The 20,932-nt window shown below is 46.0% G+C and overlaps 1 protein-coding gene across 1 annotated transcript in view; it reads right to left on the reverse strand.

The window, feature by feature from the left end:
• Window positions 1-20,932, reverse strand: part of HSD17B4 (hydroxysteroid 17-beta dehydrogenase 4) — a 216,062-nt gene that overhangs the window by 76,123 nt on the left and 119,007 nt on the right. Inside the window, exon 10 of the mRNA XM_068108628.2 lies at window positions 169-193. Within this exon, the coding sequence (XP_067964729.2) occupies window positions 169-193 (25 nt within the window). The remainder of the gene's footprint in view (window positions 1-168; window positions 194-20,932) is intronic.

Genomic DNA, 20,932 nt, shown 5'->3' on the forward strand with positions numbered 1-20,932 from the left:
GGTGTTTTCTCCCTTCTCCCTCCACCCACCATTCTGTTTCATCCCAGGGTTTCCCTTTCTCTTCTTTCAGCCCCCTTTCTTGCTGGGTTTGAGCTTGTATTCAGCTGGTTAACCCTCCTTACCCCCCTAAGATTAAAATAAAGGGGTTTGTATTAATTAAGCACTCACTTTTGGCTATCCATCCAGCTGCAACCTAGAGGAAGGAAAAATGAAATACTGTTTGAGCTCAATTTTGGGGAAAATTGAAATAAAATCACAAAATCATAATTTTGAAACAATCAAAATAAATAAAATCAAAATTCTTTTCAGAGCAATAAAATAATTTTACTTTGTGTTCATTTTAATCTGAGAAGTTAAACAAAATCGGCTTTGTATTATATAGATGTCGAGCTAACAGATAAATAACACAGAGTTAGGTTGACAAAATAACAGCAGGTCAAAGGGCGACAGGTGGACATGGAACAGGCAAGCATCAGCGTCAGCTAGATGTGGATAGTTAGGGGCAAGAAACAGGATCTGGGAGAAACAGCCTTCTGCTGAGAGAGCTCAAGGTGGGGAGACATACTCCATGACATTTTACATGAAAACCTTGCTCACCTAGAGCTCAGAATCGACTTGGCTCTACAGAAAAAACAAAGTTGACAACCAGTCGAAGAGGCCAGTTTTGAGATGTAGTTCACCCAAGGCAGATAATGGCCGACTGTAAGCACCAGGAGCTCAAAACACTGCACATATTTAAGGGGTTGGCCAGAAAAGTAAACCTGGGAGTGTAACAGCTGATCCTTAAGTGAAAGGACAGAGTGAGAAGATGGGGGTTCATGTGTTGAGAGACATGTTTCACGGAGCTGACCAGTAACTTGATATATATATATATATATTGCATTTATAAGCATGTCGAAGTAACCACGACACCCATTGGTTCTTCAGTCATGACGTCATTGGTGTTCTGAACGCCCATTGGTTGACTCAATCACCACTGTCCCTGGCTCCAATTGGCTGGAGCAGAGGTGTCAGCAATGACGCACCATTTGCATCATTACCTTGAACAGCGGTATGTATAGATACATCTATCTATAATTCCAGCAATCTCTGTGTGTCTGTCTGTGTGTCTGTGTGTCTGTGACCGCTGTTTCTCGACAACCACGGGTCCGATATACTTGAAACTTGCCAGGTATATTGCTGGGGACCCGAGGATGTGCCTTTTCAAGGTTTGTAATTAATCGGACAAGTACCTACCGAGCTATGTCCAAAAAACGCTTCAACCAATCAGAGAGCAGCGAGCTATCACGTGTGCCGAACCGTTAATGCAATGCAAGCGTTAATGCGTTAATGCAAGGCTTTTCTTTTTTTCCCTCTTCTCTTTCTACTTTTCCTTGCGATTAAATTGCAAACAGCCAAAATACGTTGGCGCTAATTGAATAATTGGCCATTAACACTAAAATAATCGTAACTGCGATATGCCAACTTCCGGACAGTGCAGCCTTCCATGTTGTTGTTGTTTGCAGCAGCTGTTTGCAGCAAGGCAAGGCTTTTCTTTTTTTCCCTCTTCTCTTTCTACTTTTCCTTGCGATTAAATTGCAAAAAGCCAAAATACGTTGGCGATAATTGAATAATTGGGCATTAATAGATAGATAGATAGATATGCGATATGCGAACTTCCGGACAGTGTGCGCGTTACGAGCTGACCGCCATTACGGTACGTAATTCGATTTCTTATGCGCATTATTTCTCCCAATTCAGTCAGAGCGAAGGGCGGAAGCGAAGAGCGTTGTTATTTTTTGTTTACGGGCGTACGGGCGGGGTAGAGCGTACGGGTAGCGTTTTTTTTTTTTTTTGGCAAGGAACGGGCACCCACGTACGGGCAATGCCCTAGTACATATAAATCTAAAAAATTAATATATATATATATATATATATATATATATATATATATATATATATATATATATATATATATATATATATATATATATTGTTGCGGAGATGAGGACTGTATTTTTTTGATTGTGTGCTGTATTATTATTATTATTGTTTATTCTGCGCCCCCCTACCTCCGGAGCTGTGTAAAGGTGAAAGGGCATCCCATAATTAGTCCACAAGCATACACGTCAGCCAAATAATAGAATACCCCTGTTTGATAGTTATCTCTTATTCCGTGTTTTAGGGTAAGGCTGTGTCTCCCATTAATTGAAGTACTCCATTGCACCAGTGAAAGAGAATAGATCCCCTTTCATTCCCATCCCCAAAATCTCCATTTCCTTTTACATCCCCTTCCGTCATTGCCGGGCCTCGATTGCCAATTACCTCCCCTCCAAAACCGCCATTGACCACGAGGCAGGGTCGGAGAAGAAAGTCGTGTCTCCACCTCGTCATAGAGGGGAGGAGTGAGCCAGCCCCACTTGACCAACCAGGGCCGAGGTGAGCACACCGATGGGCGTGTCCTGAAGGCCGGCGGCTTAATCGCCGGAGGCGCTATAAAAGGCGCGCACGCAAGAAGCAAGTGAGAGAGTCGTGAGGAGTCAGTCAGTGGAGTCGGTGGTCAGTTGGTTGCGTTGGTTGCGGTGAGGAGTCGGTGGTGGTGGTCAGTTGGTTGCGTTGGTTGCGGTGAGGAGTCGGTGGTAAAGAGTGAGTGGACCAAGAAAGAGTTGAGGGTTTGGACCAGACGAGTCGGACAAGGCCTGGCAAAGCACGCGACGTCCACAGCAGCCACAACAGCAGCTTGGGGGCCTGAACGGCGGTTTGGAGCAGGGCCGTGAAGGAACGGCGGCTGCTAAACGCGCCGGTTGTGCTGCAGGACCCCCTTGGACCTTCCTCTCCCTCCAGCCATCCACCTCCTGCCTTTCCACCCTTCTTGTGTACGTGAGTTTGTTTTGTTTGTTCTGTCCCAGGGTTAATTAAGTCTGTATAAGCTAGTATTTTCACTGTGTCACCTGCGTCTTATGTGCTTGTAAATAAACGTGACTGCTTTCTTTTTGCTTATGTGTGTAAATAGTCAATAAATTCAGTAGTATTTCCAAACCTTTCTTTGCCTTCGTTTTCCTCTTTGCATTCGTCGTTTTAGTCTTTTCCCTCATTGAGCAGCCGCGGTGCGATCTGGTCAACGTCGGGTGGAATCGGGTTCTAATCGGGGAGTAACTGTTCGGTCGCGGTTGGACCATCCGCTCGGCCCATCATACCATCTGAACCGCGATCAGTAACAATATATATATATATATATATATATATATATATATATATATATATATATATATATATATACAGTGGAACCTTGACTTACGAGTGCCCCAACTTACAAGTTTTTCGAGATACGAGCCGTCGCTCCGGCGGTTTATTGCTTTGAGATGCGAGCCGAGATCCGAGTTACGAGCTTTCGCCACCCGGTCACGTGGTTATCTTGCCGTTCAAGTACAGTATCTCTGTCGTATAGCGCTGCATTTTTTTTTTCGCATTTTGGTTATTTCGAGTTCACGCCGCCAGGTGGGTTCTGGTCACGTGGTTATCTTGCCGTGCACGTACAGTACGTATCTCTGTCGTATAGCGCTGCATTTTTTTTTCCGCATTTTGGTTATTTCGAGTTCACGCCGCCAGGTGGGTTCTGGTCACGTGGTTATCTTGCCGTGCACGTACAGTACGTATCTCTGTCGTATAGCGCTGCATTTTTTTTTTCGCATTTTGGTTATTTCGAGTTCACGCCGCCAGGTGGGTTCTGGTCACGTGGTTATCTTGCCGTGCACGTACAGTATGTATCTCTGTCGTATAGCGCTGCATTTTTTTTTTCGCATTTTGGTTATTTCGAGTTCACGCCGCCAGGTGGGTTCTGGTCACGTGGTTATCTTGCTGTGCACGTACAGTACGTATCTCTGTCGTATAGCGCTGCATTTTTTTTTTCGCATTTTGGTTATTTCGAGTTCACGCCGCCAGGTGGGTTCTGGTCACGTGGTTATCTTGCTGTGCACGTACAGTACGTATCTCTGTCGTACAGCGCTGAATTTTTTTTTTCGCATTTTGGTTATTTCGGAAAATTTCTTAGTTTTAACCATGGGGCCTAAGAAAGTGAGTGGCAAGTGCAGTGCTGAGAAGAAGAAGAGGATGATGTGCTTGGATATAAAACACGCAATCGTCGAAAAACATGAGCGAGGTGTCGAGGAGGACGTATATAACGGCAGAGGAGAAGAGCATGCCAGGCCACAACTTGTTCAGAATGCCGGCGATAGCTCGCCTTCTCTTTGTGGAAAACACGGTGAGATCCTTAACATCCAACAACTAATGGGACGCAAACGGGGCGCCCAGTTTAGCGGTACACACATTGATGAATCACCCTGCCTGTGATTCACCCATGACAGGTTATAGCTGGGTCGGGATTCAAACCCAGGCTGGACAGTTTAGACTTTAGAGTCAAGTGTGCGTACCTCCAGTCCAGGCCATCCTGCCAACTTGTATGCTGCATACAGGTGAAATATAAAGCGCGAGATATTTTTATATATACTGTATATTTAAAAAAAATTGGTGTGGTTTTTGGCGGGCTGGAACGGATTAATAGCATTTCAATGCATTTCAATGGGGAAATTTGATTTGAGATACGAGCAATTTGAGTTACGAGCTCGGTCACGGAACGAATTAAACTCGTAAGTCAAGGTTCCACTGTATATATATATATATATATATATATATATATATATATATATATATATATATATATATATATATATATATATATATATATGTATATATATATATATATATATATATGTATATATAAATATAAAGACATAAATATAAAATTATAAATATATATATATATATACATATATAAATATATAAATATAAAATATAAAGACATAAATATAAAATTATAAATATATATATATATATAAATATATAAATATATATATAAAAAATAAAATATATATATATATAAATAAATAAACATAAATAATATAAATATGACATGACAGCGGTTTATATGAATATAAATATATGACAGCGGTTTATATAAATATAAATATATAAAATATAGAGATATAAATATAAAATATAAATATAAAGATATAAATATAAAAATATAAAGATATAAATATAAAAATATAAAAATATAAAAATAAATAAATATACATTTAAATAATATAAATATAAATAAATAACTAAATAAATAAATAAATAAATTTAAAAAAAAATAATAATAAAAAATAATAATATATATATATATATATATATATATATATATATATATATATATATATATATATATAAAGTTCAAAACACACCAGGTCACAAGTGTGCCGCACTGACCGGGTCCTCAGTCGAGGTCCTCAGCATCATCCCATTTCGGCCCTTCAACCTCGATACGGTCAGTTAAGGTGGGCCAGCAAGGGCACATACACATCCACATGCAGCAAATACACCTGGATGCGTACATACCCTCACCCCCAGCCAATGCGAACGCAGACTACAACAACAAAATCGCCTCCATCCAGAATCCACAGCACCAAACAAACATGGTGGAACACTCAAACACCCAACTCGATACCCTTCACCACTCACCAACAAAACACACCAGATCATTCATACACACACAACACCAACCAACCACCTACCTTTACAGCATACACCACTCAACATACAAAAACACACACACACCCATACAAAAACACACACCCTCACCCACTCACTCACATACACAAAATAAGAAATAATAATAGTAACCAAAAACAAAAAAACAAAAAAAAAACAACCAACCACCTACCCTTACCAACATGCACCACTCATGCAAACATGCAAAACCATTCATGCAAAACATGCAAAACCACACCCACTCATGACCAACCCATTTACCCACCCATTTACCTACCCATCTACACGGATGTAGCTCATGACCCATTTGCACTTCTAAATCTAAACACACACATAAACACACCCCCACACATCTCAATTTCTATTCTGTAACCTCAACCTACACCATTTGACGTGCCTCCATAAACTTCGTCCATATCCAAAGTGAGCCTTTCAATGCAACCTGGGCCACCTGGAATATAAATATATGACAGTGGTTTATATAAATATAAATATATAAAATATAGATATAAATATTTAAAAAAATATAAAGATATAAATATAAAAATATAAAAATATAAATATAAAAATAAATATAAATACATTTAAATAATATAAATATAAATAAATATACATTTAAATAATATAAATATATATATATATATATATAATGGTATCTGTAATCTGGTTCTCCAACCTAATGAGCGGACAACATGACGTCATCGCCATGCACGTCCGCCTTGCCTGCAAAGTTCCAGAGGAACCATCTAGCAGTGCGTCATTACGGATTATAAATACAGATACTGTCACAAGTGCATGCAAAACTCACAGTTACCGACCTGGTTTCGCCCTTGTTGGGGCTTCATCAGGGCAACGCAGTGAGGCTTTCCATACACTTGTAACTCTGTGACCCTTTCGGTTTTTATATCAGTCACTATGCGACCTTCATATCATCAGTGGATGTCGGACGTGCATGGCGATGACGTCATGTTGTCCGCTCATTAGGTTGGAGAACCAGATTACAGATACCATTATTAGTAACTCCCAACCGCAACCAGGTCGACTCCATATGATGAGTGGATACCAGAGATAACGTCACCGCGTGGCAGGCGGTGCGTATCGCTCCCAGCAAGGTGCAGCAGCAGCTGTATGGGACACCTTGCTGGCGGTTCTCCACTGATGATATGAAGGTCGCATAGTGACTGATATATATATATATATATATATATATATTATATATATGCATATCTATATATATAAAACACAGTTTGTGTGTGTGTGTGTATTGTTACCGATAGACTCCTAAATGGAGAGGCTCACGTGCTTGATATAGGGCATAGACATGGCCATTGAGCCTGGGAAGGACATGGCCTATCTCAAAATATTTGACGAGATCCATATTTTTTATTCATATTTACCTCAGCGCATTTCAGCGAGGAACATTATACACGGAATCTCAGCCGGTGCCAGAGCAGCTCGCTGATTCGCTCAGAGCGATCACGTGATGTTCCATCCCCGCCGCCAGACCATTGAACTGAAAATATATAGAATGACCATTGCCATTCACACCACATAGGTGGAGATGCAGCTACCGGGCGCCATCTTGGTTGGCACTCGATGCTGGGCGATGGTGATTTCCGTCATGCGTTTGCACGTAATTCAGAGCGAAAAGCGATTGCGTTTTTTCACCTTTTATGCGATCGTGTTTTGTGTCGATTTTTGTCGATTTTGCGCGATATGAATTAAACGTCTTTGAAACAGCTGTGAAACGTCTTTCCACAACCCTTCCGTAACCGATTGGAGCAGTTTATTGCCGCACAAAATGGCATTTTAACAGTTGTCTGGCTTTTAAAATCTGGGACACGTTCAAAACAAACGAGGTCCGCGAAGCGAGTTGGTCGAGTCGTGCTAACCAAGATGGCGACACAGCGGCTTCACTTTTCACGGAGTATGAGCGTTCTATATACCTTCAATTCAGTGCGCCAGACTCATTCACGTACTTGATTTGTGGCATAGACATGGCCATTGGGCCTTCACGGTGTAATTTGTGTGAGGCTTTTGTCCGAGTGAGCTTGAGTCGAGAGGGCGAATGTACGGGTTGGGAATGTACGGGACTCCCTTCCCCCGCCCGGCAATGCCAGTACTGGAGGGCATCACAGGATCGGTGAGTCTCCAAAATCCGCTTCGTGCTGTTGTTGCGAAGATGCAGGACGATGTCGCGATTGTTGTGCTGCTCTCCTACCATGAGAACTGCAACGTCATTGTTGACTGGCCCTCCCCTTCCCCCCTTCCCTTCCCTCCTTCCCCTCCCCCCTACCCTCCCCCTTCCCCTCCTCTTCCCCTTCCCTCTCCCCTCCCCCTTCCCCCCTACCCCTTCCCCTTCTTCCCCCCTACCCCTTCCCCTTCTTCTCCCCTACCCCTTCCCCTTCTTCCCCCCCTCCCCTCCCCCATCCTTTCCCCCCTCCCCCTTCCCCTTTCCCCCTCCCCCTCCCCCCCGTTCCCCTTCCCCCTCCCCCCCGTTCCCCTCCCTCCCCTCCCCTCCCTCCCCCGCCCGGCAATGCCGGGTACTTCTGCTGGTATTATATATACTAGGACGTGCCCGTACGTGGGTGCCCGTACGTGCGTGCAAAAAAAGCGTGCGTGCAAACAACAACAACAAAAAAAAACTTGAAACCACGTGGCAGTAACGACCACAGAACCCCCCCCTCTATTTACATGAAATGGTTTGGTCCATTCGCAACGACCACAGAACCCCCCCCCCCCCCCCTCTATTTACATGAAATGGTTTGGTCCATTCGCAAAGCCAAAGCGAACGGCGAACGGCTAAATCGCCATAGCTCGGTAACTACTTCTCCGATTAATTTCAAACCTTGAAAAGGCACATCCTCGGGTCCCCAGCAATATACCTGGCAAGTTTCAAGTATATCGGACCGGTAGTTGTCGAGAAACAGCGGTCACAGACAAACACACAGACACACAGACATTCACACAGAGATTACTGGAATTATAGATAGATTATATATATACAAGGACAGGACAATTATATATATATAATTCGTTATAGTCAACTGGCGTTAATTCGGCCAGTCAACAATGACGTTGCAGTTCTCATGGTAGGAGAGCAGCACAACAATCACGACATCGTCCTGCATCTTCGCAACAACAGCACGAAGCGGATTTTGGAGACTCAACGATCCTGTGACGCCCTCCAGTACTGGCGTTGCCGGGGCGGGGGAAAGGAGTCCCGTACATTCCCAACCCGTACATTCGCCCTCTCGACTCAAGCTCACTCGGACAAAAGACTCGCACAAATTACACCGTGAAGGCCCAATGGCCATGTCTATGCCACAAATCAAGTACGTGAACGAGTCTGGTGCACTGAATCGACTTCCGGTTCCTCGGGCGAGTGAGGCGTGCTTCGAGCTCTCCACGGCATCTGAAGTTTGAGTGTTTTCCCATTCTTGTCTTTGTCAAATTTCCACTGGTTATTTTGCTGTGTACGTGTTATTGTGTGTTTCTAGTTGGTGTTGGTTTGTGGTTCGTGCAAACTTGTGTGTAATTAATCGTTTTCTGGGTCGTACCTCGTGCGCGGCCTGGTGACTTGGGGCTTCCCTCCCCCCGTCGGTGTTTTGTCGGTTCGGGTTATTTCCTTCGCTGTATTGCTTGTTTCTTTTATTTTGTTTTCTCCCCCTCACCTCACCTCCCTAGACAAAGATTTCTATATTGATTCTTTCTCTCCTCCCGGACACGTGCTTGTTCGCTCTCCTCCTCGTCTCGGCTTGTGCCCCGCCCCCTGTATCGCGTTTTTCTGCCGCCTCTGCTCCTTCTTTCTCAAATCCACGTTCTCGCTTGGAGACTTTTCCCGGATTGTTTTTCATGGTTTTCATGGTTCTGTTTGGATATTGTTGGAATATGTTTAAACCGCAGCCGTGATGCTGATGCCGCCCCCCCCCCCCCCCCCTCCCCAGAATTTCCATGTTTTTAAACTTCGCGGATCTCGGATCTCGTTTTAAACGTGTGTACCCTGGTCAGAATAGGTACACCGTATCCCTGCGTGTCGTAAGAGATGACTAAGAGGGTTGGCGTCAGGAAGGGCATCCGGCCATAAAAACATTGCCTCAAAAAGAGAACCATGACAATTACAAGTACATCTGGGCAGGGTGCAGCCCGAAGTGGAGATCGGTTTCTGAGGTTTGGGACATGGAATATAGGGACAATGACAGGGAGATCAGGAGAAGTGGTGGAAGTATTGGTCAGAAGAAGAGTGGACATATGTTGTGTGCAAGAGACGAGATGGAAGGGAAGTGGTGCGAGAATGGTGAAGGGTAGGCAGGGACAGAAATACAAGTTTGTGTGGCAAGGGTGCCCGGAGGGCGTGAATGGTGTTGGTGTCCTGTTTTCTGAGGAGTTTGTAGACAGTGTGGTGAGTGTGACTAGAGTGAGTGATAGGTTGATGATGGTGAAAATGATGATTGGAAAGCTCTTGGTGAACGTCATCTCGGGATATGCTCCGCAGGTTGGTCGAAGCGATGAAGAGAAGGACAAGTTCTGGTGTGCGATAGAGAAGCTGATGGAAAACGTGAAGGATGAGGAAGTTGTTGTGGTGGGAGGAGACCTGAATGGACATGTGGGAAGGAGTATGGATGGTTTTGAGGGAGTTCATGGGGGTTACGGATATGGTGTGAGAAATGGAGACGGTGAAAGGATTTTGGAGTTTGCTGATGGAGCTGATTTGTTAATTTGTAATACTCAGTTCCAGAAAGAGGATAATAAGCTTGTTACATACACGCCAGGTGGGTCGACGACAACCGTTGACTACCTGATGGTGCGTAGGCGAGATAGGGGGCACCTCCGGGACACAAAGGTGATCCTGGGGGAGGAGGCTGTTTCACAGCACCACTTGGTTGTCTGCGACATAAGGGTGAAAGGTGCGAGGAGAGCTCGGCGGGTGAAGTACCAACCGAGAATGAAGGTGTGGAGGTTGAAAGAGGTGACAGTAAGGGAGGCGTTAAAAGAGAGGCTGAGTAGGGTAGAGGATGATGTGGTTGAGCTTGAAAGTGGTTGGATGTCAATGAAAGCTAGTCTGTTGGGAGCCGTTGGTGAGGTATGTGGATGGACAAAAGGACCACCGAGGCACTCGGAAACATGGTGGTGGGATGTTGAAGTTGGAAAGAGGATTGACGAGAAGAGGAAGAAGTTCAAGGAGTAGCAGAAGGCAAAGGGTACGGGAGCAGAAACAGCAGAGCATGAAAGTTATAAGGCAGCCAGGAAGGCTGCAAAGAAAGAGGTAGCAAAGGCGCAGGAGGCATGTAGGAAAATGTTCGGAGAACGCTTGGATTCGGAAGAGGGTCAGAAAGCAGTATTCAGGATTGCAAAGCAGATAGCGAAAGAGAGGTGTGATGTGATGGGGGTGAGTTGCTTGAAGGATGAAGTGGGACAAATCGTTGTCGACCCAGATGGAATTAAAGGAAGATGGAAAAGATATATGGAAATGCTGTTGAATACAGAGAATGAATGGGATGGCAACATAGAGAGTAACCCAGTTTTAGGACCGGCAGAGAAGATAACTGAGAAGGAAGTTGAGGAAGCGATAAAAGCAATGAAGAGTGGAAAAGTGGGAGGGCCGACGGGAGTTGTGGGAGATATGTTGAAGGCAGCAGGAAGTTGGGGTGTGAAGAGAATGACAGAGATCTGTAATCTGGTGGTGAAAGAAGGCTGCATTCCAGTGGATTGGGAACTGAGTACCCTCGTCCCTCTATACAAGGGGAAAGGTGACCCTCTGGAGTGTGGCTCGTACCGAGTGATAAAGTTATTGGAGCATGGAATGAAGGTATTGGAAAGGGTGTTGGAGAGGAGGATAAGGAAGAAAGTGAAGATCGACGAAATGCAGTTTGGATTTATGCCAGGAAAAGGAACGACAGATGCGCTTTTCATTGTGAGGCAGTTGCAGGAGAAGTACATGGAGAAGAGGAAGAAGTTGTTTTTTGCGTTTGTTGATCTGGAGAAAGCATTCGATAGGGTTCCACGCAAAGTATTGACATGGGCATTGAGGAAGTTAGGAGTGGAGGAATGGTTGATCAGAGTAGTGATGGCAACGTACAAAAGAGCGCGCACAGCTGTAAGGACGAAGGACGGGAACAGTGGTGAGTTTGAGGTGAAGGTGGGAGTGCATCAGGGGTCGGTACTAAGTCCACTACTATTTGTAGCTGTGATGGAGGTGCTGGATCAGAATGTAAAGGAGGGTTTACCATGGGAGTTGTTATATGCAGATGATCTGGTGTTGATTGCAGAAAGTATGGATGGACTGAAGGAAAAGATGAACAAGTGGCAGGAATGTATGGAGACAAAAGGTCTGAAGGTGAATATCGGAAAGACGAAGGTGATGGCAAGTGGTAAAAAGCATGTGGTGAGGTGGAAAGAACTGGGAAGTGGCCGTGTGCTGTATGCAAGAAGGGTGTCGGAGTGAACTCCATTCAATGTACAATGTGCGCTGAGTGGGTTCATCAAAAATGTAGTGGTCTGAGAGGGTCATTTAACCAGTGTGGCAGCTACATTCAAATGTAAGGTGTGCACAGAGGGAGCTGCAGATGGAGGAAATGTTGAGTTGGATCTTGGAGACGGCGTGAAGCTGGAAGGTGTGAAAACATTTTGCTACCTCGGAGACATGCTGAATGGAGAAGGTGGACCAGACTCGGCAACGGTTGCTCGAGTGAGATGTGCATGGAAGAAGTTTCGGGAACTGAGTGGCGTGCTGATGAGGAGGAGAGTGTCGCTGAAGCTGAAGGGAAAGGTGTATGCTGCATGTGTGAGAAGTGTTATGATTTATGGGAGCGAGACATGGGTAATGAACGTAGAGCAGCAACGAAGGCTGGAAAGGGTGGAAATGCGAATGGTCCGATGGATGTGCGGAGTATCGTTGAGAGAGAGGAAGACAAATGATGAATTGCGAAAGATGATGGGAATAGAGCCTGTGATTGATGCTGTGAAGAGGCACAGGTTGAGATGGTTTGGTCACGTGTTGAGGAAGGATGAAAGTGACTGGTTGAGAAGAGTGATGGAAGTTATGTAGAAGGAAGTAGAGGACGGGGAAGACCGAGAAAGACTTGGCTAAAGATGGTGGAAGAAGAAATGCGGGCAAGGGGGTTAACAAGGAGAGATGCAGAAAATAGGGCAAAATGGAGAAGATTGTCATGGGACCGCAAGGCTAACCCCCGCTCTAGCAGGGAAAATGGCCTTAAAATGCATGTTGTTGTTGTGTCTGTATGTATGTACGTATGTATGTATGTATGTATGTATATATATATATATATATATATGTATATATATATATATATATATATATATATATATATATATATATATATATATATATATATATATATATATATATATATACAGTCACGTGAAAAAAGTAAGTACACCCCCATTTAAAGTTTTGACTTTTTCAACATATTTCAACATACAGCTATTTGATCTTCATTTCAACAATATTGATAGATAAAGGTGATATAATATAACAAATACCATGGAACATTTACATTTTGTAGTCCATTGTATAATTTAAATAAACATAAATGCAAATTTCGCATGTGGAAAAAGTAAGTACACCCTTGGCTCTAATAGGTTGTATTGCCCCCTTTGGCAGAAACAACTTCAAGTAGGCGTTTCTTATAACTGTCTACCAGTCTCTGACATCGACACTGGGAGAAATTTTTGCCCCCTCTTCCATGCAGAATTCTTTCAGCTGTGCGATGTTTGAGGGGTTTCTTGCATGCACAGCTCGTTTCAAATCCCCCCCACAACATCTCAATGGGATTTAGATCCGGGCTTTGACTTGGCCATTCCAGAACCCTCCATTTCTTTCTTTTCAGCCATTCCTTGGTGGATTTACTGGTATGTTTAGGGTCATTGTCATGTTGTAAGGTCCACCTTCGGTTGAGCTTCAACTTGCCGACAGCTGGCCTCACATTATCCTCAAGCACCCTTTGGTACAATGAAGAATTCATAGTGGATTCTATGATGGTGAGCTGCCCAGGCCCTGATGCAGCAAAGCTGCCCCAAACCATAATATTTCCACCACCATGCTTTGCAGTTGGTATCAGGTTCTTGTGGTCAAATGCTGTCTTTGGTTTTCGCCAAACATGTCTTCTGGTACTGTGGCCAAATAGCTCTACCTTTGACTCATCTGTCCAGAGCACAATGTTCCAGAAGTGCTGGTCTTTGCCTCGGTGTTCATTGGCAAACTTTAGTCTTGCCCTGATGTTTTTTCTGGACAGCAAAGGTTTCGTCCTGGCACACCTCCCATGTACATCAAATTTGTGCAGCCTCTTTCTAATGGTGGACTCGTGCACTTTGACATCAACAGTGGCAAGAGCTACCTGTAGGTCCTGTAATGACATTCTGGGGTTCTTGGAGACTTCTTTCAGCATCGTGCAGTCTGCTCTCGGGCTGAATTTGCTGGGGTGGCCAGGCCTGAACAAGTTGGCAGTTGTTTGGAATCTTCTCCACTTGTAGATGATCTTCCGGACAGTCGTAATGATTGATTTCAAATTGTTTGGAGATCTTTTTAAATCCCTTCCCAGACTCGTAGGCATCTACAACCTTCTTTCTGAAGGCCTCAGAGAGCTCTTTTGATCTAGGCATGGTGACGCCGCACACTTCAACAACAAAGAGCAAACCAAACTAAATGTCTGAGGTTTAAATAAGACAGGTTCCTCCAAGATCCTCTCCAACGATGTTCTCATCATTTGCACCTGAGCTGGTGCACCGGATTCTAATTTTAGGTATTTGAAGTAGTGATAAATGTAGGGGTGTACTTACTTTTTCCACATGCGAAATTTGCATTTATGTTTATTTAAATTATGCAATGGACTACAAAATGTAAATGTTTCATGATATTTGTTATATTATATCACCTTTATCTATCAATATTGTTGAAATGAAGATCAAATAGCTGTATGTTGAAATATGTTGAATAAGTCAAAACTTTACATGGGGTGTACTTACTTTTTCACGTGACTGTATGTGTGTGTGTGTATATATATATATATATATATATATATATATATATATATATATATATATATATATATATATATATATATATACTGAAATGCAAAAGAAACTTACCACCTTTGAAACCTTTAAATATCAACAATATATTGTTGTTGATATGAGAATTGTGTTTTTTTATTGTTGTGTAAATTGTTGTAAAAATATCGCCCTCCTTCCTCCAGTTGTGTATAAAGGTCAAAGTGCGTCCCATAATTAGGTCATAAACAATCACGTTAGCCAATCTTAGATTTCCTCCTTGTTGGTAGTTTACTTCCTTATTCTATGTAGGTTAAGGCTGTGTCTTCCATTAATTGACCCTCCATTGCACCGAATTCAAATAGATAGATCCCCTTTCATTGTCAATAACAAAGCCTCGATTGCCAACTGCATTCACCGCAGCTATTGGGCGGTTTTCACCGCGACTCCATTAGCCACGAGGTGGGCTTGGAGAAGAAGGGGGAGGAGCCGCCGAATCCAGGGCGTTGGCCGCCCCTCGTCATCAAGGGCGGAGCCAGAGAGCCCGTGCCGACCAATCAGGGCCGAGGCGAGCTCACCGATGGGCGTGTTCTAGAGGCCAGCGGCTGGATCGCCCGCGGCGTTTTAAAAAGCGCGCGCGGAAGCCTTGAAAAGGTTGAGTCAGAGATACGGCAGAAGTGCCAAGTGCCAAGTGCCAAGTAGAACAAGTGCCAAGTGCGAAAGAACAATTGCGAAGTGCGAAGTGCCAAGTGCGAAGTGCGGAGTGCCAAGTGCGAAGTGCGAAGTGCGAAGTGCGAAGTGCGAAGTGCCAAGTGCCAAGTGCGAAGTGCCTAGTGCGAAGTGCCAAGTGCCAAGTGCCAAGTGCGAAGTGCGAAGTGCCAAGAAAGAGTTCTTAGGAGCAGCTTTGGAGAGCGCACGGTGCACCGGAGGAGCTTCGCCGTTCAGTTTGGAACCGCGGCGGTTTGTCGATCCCAGCTCGAGTATTGACGGCGGCTGTCCGCTTCCAGCCCGACCGATCCCCGCTGAACCTTCCTCTCCCGCCAAGCTATTCCTCCTTCCAATCATCCCTGCCTGCAAATTCCCCATTCGTGTGAGTCCGTCTTTTGTTTGTTCTGTCCAGTGTATTAAGTAAGACTGCATAGGTAAGCTAGAATTTTCACTGTGTCCTTCTGGTCCGTCCCTCTGTCTGCTTTATTTTATTATCCTTCCTTCTCCTTGGTTTCTTTTGGTTGTAAATAGTAATAAATTATATTAGTATTTCCTACTTCTGTCTTCCTCTTCTTCACATCCGTGTCGCATTTGTCTTTTCCCCATTGAAAACCTGTGGCACGATTCGGCCCACGTTTAAGGAATCGGGTCTTAGTAATTGTTAATAGTTCGGGCCGCGGCCGCCATCCGCTCGGCAAATCAACACCTTATCCGCGGTCCGTAACAATTGGTGTCTGGGAGTGAGATTCGGACCTGAAGCGCGAATAGCGCGCTCAAAATTACGGATGGCCCAAAATTTTGTTTTATTTTAAAATCTTAAATTTGGAAATCGTGCCATGGCTGGTCAACGTGTTCAGATGCCGGTGGGGGAAATAGAAGAGGGGTTAGGAGTAACCCAGGACCAGGGGGAAGAAATGGAGGAGAGAAATGATGATGTGGTTGAGGAGGTTTCAGGCGTGCAAGATGGCGCCCTCGCGCACATGGTTGTGGAGGCGCAAAATGGCGCCTCACACGAGGTTGCGGCAGCCGCGCCCGTAGCACTGGTGGATTCGAACCTTTTTTTGCTACAAATGGGGGCCCTTATGAAAAAAATGGGTGAGCGATTGGAGGGCCAAATGGGGGTAATGAGGGACGAAGCAAGGGGTACCAGTGAACGTTTAGACAATAAATTTGAGGGGCTCGGAAGCAAATTGGAGGGGCTCGGAAGCAAATTGGAGGGACTCGGAAGCAAATTTGAGGGATTCGGAAGCGGCTTAGGGGACAAACTGGGGGGCATGGTTGGCCAAGCCAAATAAATTAATGAGGGGTTGGAGAGGGACAGAGACCGCAGGTTGGGCGAGCAGGTCCCACGGGTGCACGAGGAGGTAAAGCGGGTCGAGGAGCACTGGTTGAGCGAAGCGGAGGAAAGCGAGGGTACGATGATGGGTGTAGAAATTGCGAACCGGGGTTTGGAAAAGCCGGCGACCGCTGAGGTAGGAGAGAAAATTTTATTAAAGCCAATGGTCGTCGATGTGAATAAAGAAAAAGCAGTAGTGGGAATAATCGAAATTGGAAAAACGACGGAGGTAGCCCGGGAATTGGAGGAAGGAATGGATAATGCTCAAAGTCCCTGCTCACATCACGATGCTGTGCTTAACCCAAATGGAAGTTTGCAGGTGCGCGTGGAGAAAAGGATCCCCCAGGTGATTCGTGCTGTGTATTGTGCGGGGAGATTTTGTGGAAGGATGTTTGGCGACAACAGGATTGTCGCGCGATTGGGATCGATATGGCACCCGGGCGTTGGTGAAGGGTCCCGTGTGAGTGGAAATGGCGTGCTTGTGAGGAAAAAGTGTGCGTCGGCGAGTGGGTGTGTTATAAAGTGTGGGAGTGAAACCGAGTGTGAGCGGGAATGCACGACGGAGTGTACGTGCGAGGGTGAGAGTGACCCGGAGAGTGAGTTGGAGGAGGCGCGGGTGCGAGGATGCACATTTGGAATGAACGGCGAGGTTGTGCGAGAAAGCACACCTGAGTTGGTTGTGGCGCGAGTGCGAAGGAGCACATCGGAGTGCGGTAGTGGGTGGATGCAAGAGTGCACGCCCATGGTGAGTGGTACGGAGTACGTACCGAGGGGGGAGAGTGCGCAAGACGGTGCGAGGGTTGTGTTAAGGTGCAAGACAGTCAATATGCGAGGTGTGTTAAGGGAGTGTGCGAACGGCGAGTGTGCGCGAGAGGTGTGGTGTGTAACAGGGAGTGCGTTGGTGGAATGGACGGAGTGTGTGGGATGCAATGGAGGCGCCGAGACGCCAGGTTTTGAGAGTGTGAAACGGGTCGCGTATGCAAGTGAAGCATCGACATTGAACGGGTTAGCGTTTAGGGTGACGGATAGCCGACGCGGGCGCTCGGTGCGCATTGCATTTTGTTGGATGCTGGGCCCCGCACGGTCGAGTCCGGGCCTTGTCGGGCGAGGCGACCGGTCCGGTTCAAGGGTGAGTAGGAGGAAGCGGCACGGTGCCCCCTGGCGGGGGTGGGGTTTCGACCGGGCGAGATCGAGCCATCGGGCCGGCGACCGCAAGGTGCCGCGCCGAGATGGTGCATGGAATCTCGGCCCGACCAAACCACCTCCCTTGAACCGAAAGCCGGACGGATTCAACCTGCAGGCGACCAAACCACCCGCGTTCATTGCTCGGCTGTGCGAAGCCGAGTTTTAATGACGTCATGACGCACCGAGGCTCAAGTTTAATGGACGGTGATGATGACAGTGTTTTCGATCCAAAATTTAGAAAAGTGAATAGAATTGGCAGTAATTGGAAATTTTTTGATTGGTTGCAATTGGACGAGCCAAATTGGTAGTGAGAGATACCCGATGTGGTGGGATGGCAACTCTGCCATCTCTCACAGCGGGGGCAAAGGAGCACTAGTTTTATGGGGTTTGGCAGTGAAAACTAGCCCGGGAGGGATAGGATATCGTGTGTAGGGACCTAGAGAAGATGACCTTAGGTAATGTTAAGGTTAGGTAGTGACAATGATACCTGTAGTGGGGACGCAGGTAGATTAGTTGGGATGATAATGACGTGGGATGTGCTTAGTTTAAAGGGAAGACGGGGAAGCGCGAGTTGTAGCAGGGCACCAGGTAGAGTAGATGATGCCGTGTGAGTGTTGGAGGTGTACTCAGGAGTGTATTGTGAGAAGGTGATTGTGAAGTGTATTGAGCGTGGAAGTGTATGGAGCAGTGAGTGAGTTGTATTGAGATTGCACAGGTGTGCAACTGAACGGGTGGATGCAGCAGTGTATGAGTGAGTGATGGTGATGTGTATTGTGTTGACCAAATGGTCCTGGAGGAAGGAGGGTGCAGGAAGCACCAGGAGTGATGGCACAGGTGTGCAAATACAGGTGAGCATGGTTGTATGGAATAAATGGTCTGGAATATATGGAGTATGGAATGGATGGTATGGAGTGAGTATGGTGGAAACTGTGGAGTGGAGTGGATGGTGCGAAGGTGTGGATGGGGGAAAGGAGGATGGACCCCATCACGAATACCCGGGGAGGGTAGTGCAAGTGTTAGGTAGAGGGTACAGGTAAATTGTGGTTGGATATTGGCATCTGTGGTGCGTGTGGAAGAATGGTGCTTGGATGGGTGCATTAGTGTCGTGGAAATGGCTGGGCGTGTAGCCTGTTAGTATGTGTAATTGGTTGGGCACTCGACCACTGTGAGGATGTTGGCCAGGTGAGGCCGCAGGTGGGCTCTGGGAGCCGGTAGTTGTTGTGGATGGGGCCCGAGGATCCGGAGGACGGACCCGGGTAGCCCAGTGCCAGAGGGCACCGAGGGGTGACAGAGCCAGGAGGGGCCTTCCCCAGTTAGATAGGTTAGGGTGAGGAGCTAGGTAAGCTCGGGTGGCAACTACAGTGGTGGAGGTGTGCAGGTGGGTAGACCTGCTGGGAGAGCTGCACGACCCAGCCCGGAAATTGTGCAAGGGCACCGGGAGATGAATCGGGGGAGTGAGACCCCAAATTGATGAAGCACCACAGTTTGGTCAATGGGAATTTGGTTCTTAAAACCGCATAGAGTAAGATGGCCAATGGTTTGGCAGGGAAAGACCCCGGGTAGTGTAAAGTGTGTTAATGTCATTTAGAGGATAGTTAGGATGGAGATCTCCTCGCACCATCTGCATCCACTCACCTGAGGTGACAAAGCTCCACACCATGCCGTGGTTTGTTGGTTTTTATTATTTTGATGCAAATGTTTGGAATGTGAGACGCATCATGACGTGGGTGTGACATTGTGCTGATGTTCCATCTCTTCCTCTTTATGAGGATTGATGATGAATTGGGTGATGGCAAATTTTGGTTAGAGGGATTGTGGTGACGAATTTGGTATAGGAGAGATATGGGGAGACGTGACAGTCGTGACGAATTTGTAAATGTGTAGATTGTTGTAAATATGGGGTAAGGGCAAGGGTAGAGTAGGTGACAGGGGGGGTGACGTCCGGTAGGGACGAGCTTTTCTCCACTCCGTCTCCATACGCACCTCGCCTTGCATTGCCTTTATTGATGTGTACCCTTGTGACCTTACCCCTCGCTCATCTGTATTTCCCCCCCCCCCCCCCTCTTGTCTCCCACACGAGGACTGTGTGCCACTGGGCGCCGAGGGGAGCGTGCGTGAGTCCGCCATTGGGCGCCCAAAACTCTCGCAACCACAGCTAACTGCATCGATGCACCACCTTATGGACCACATGTCTGTGGCTGAGCACCACTTATGGACCCCATGGGTTGGGGCATGGCCCCTCTGCTGGAACCGGCCATGAAGGCCCGAGATCTTGCTGGCTGACCTTGGCCACAGGGCACCTATGCCCCACAGGTGAACCATACATAGTCAGCCCCCTGTGGGCCATAAATAAAAGCAATGGACAGTGGACACGTTTGGTGCATTTTATTTTATGTGCAAATAGGCCGCCAGCAAAGAAGATGACAACACCAGGAAGATAACAATAGCCAGCAGAGGGAGCCGAAGAGCAAGACCAGCACCAGGGTTTGTTGTTTTTATTTTTATTGAACTGTGGTGACTGTGCACCGATTGGTGCTTGATGGTGTATTGGTGCGTTGTTGGGTGCTTCGTGGTGCGGCGATGCAGAGCAGACTGTCTCCCCCCCAAAAGAACAATCACAGGTCCTGGGTTGCGTTTTGTAAATAAAATAGCGTCGTTGTAAATAATGCGCCCCCACCGTAAGTGTTTTAGTTTGAAGACCATTCCGCAATTCGGTTAGTTGTGGGCGTGAATCTGTTAGGCAGGGTGCAATAGAGCAGCGGGACATATTTATTTATGTTTTAAAACTGTCACACTCAGGGTCAGGTTAAATGTAGAGGGAACTACACCTACGTACGTGCCACACTAAACGTAAAGGTGATAGGCCCGGGACGTGCCTAAGAGGAGGAGGGTGCAGTGTTGTGGATATGAGAATTGTGTTTTGTTATTGTTGTGTAAATTGTTGTAAAAATATCGCCCTCCTTCCTCCAGTTGTGTATAAAGGTCAAAGTGCGTCCCGTAATTAGGTCATAAACAATCACGTTAGCCAATCTTAGATTTCCTCCTTGTTGGTAGTTTATTTCCTTATTCTATGTAGGTCAAGGCTGTGTCTTCCATTAATTGACCCTCCATTGCACCGAATTC

Source organism: Myxine glutinosa, chromosome 2 (assembly GCF_964187855.1).
Source record: "Myxine glutinosa chromosome 2, kmMyxGlut1.1, whole genome shotgun sequence".
NCBI lineage: Eukaryota > Metazoa > Chordata > Myxini > Myxiniformes > Myxinidae > Myxine > Myxine glutinosa.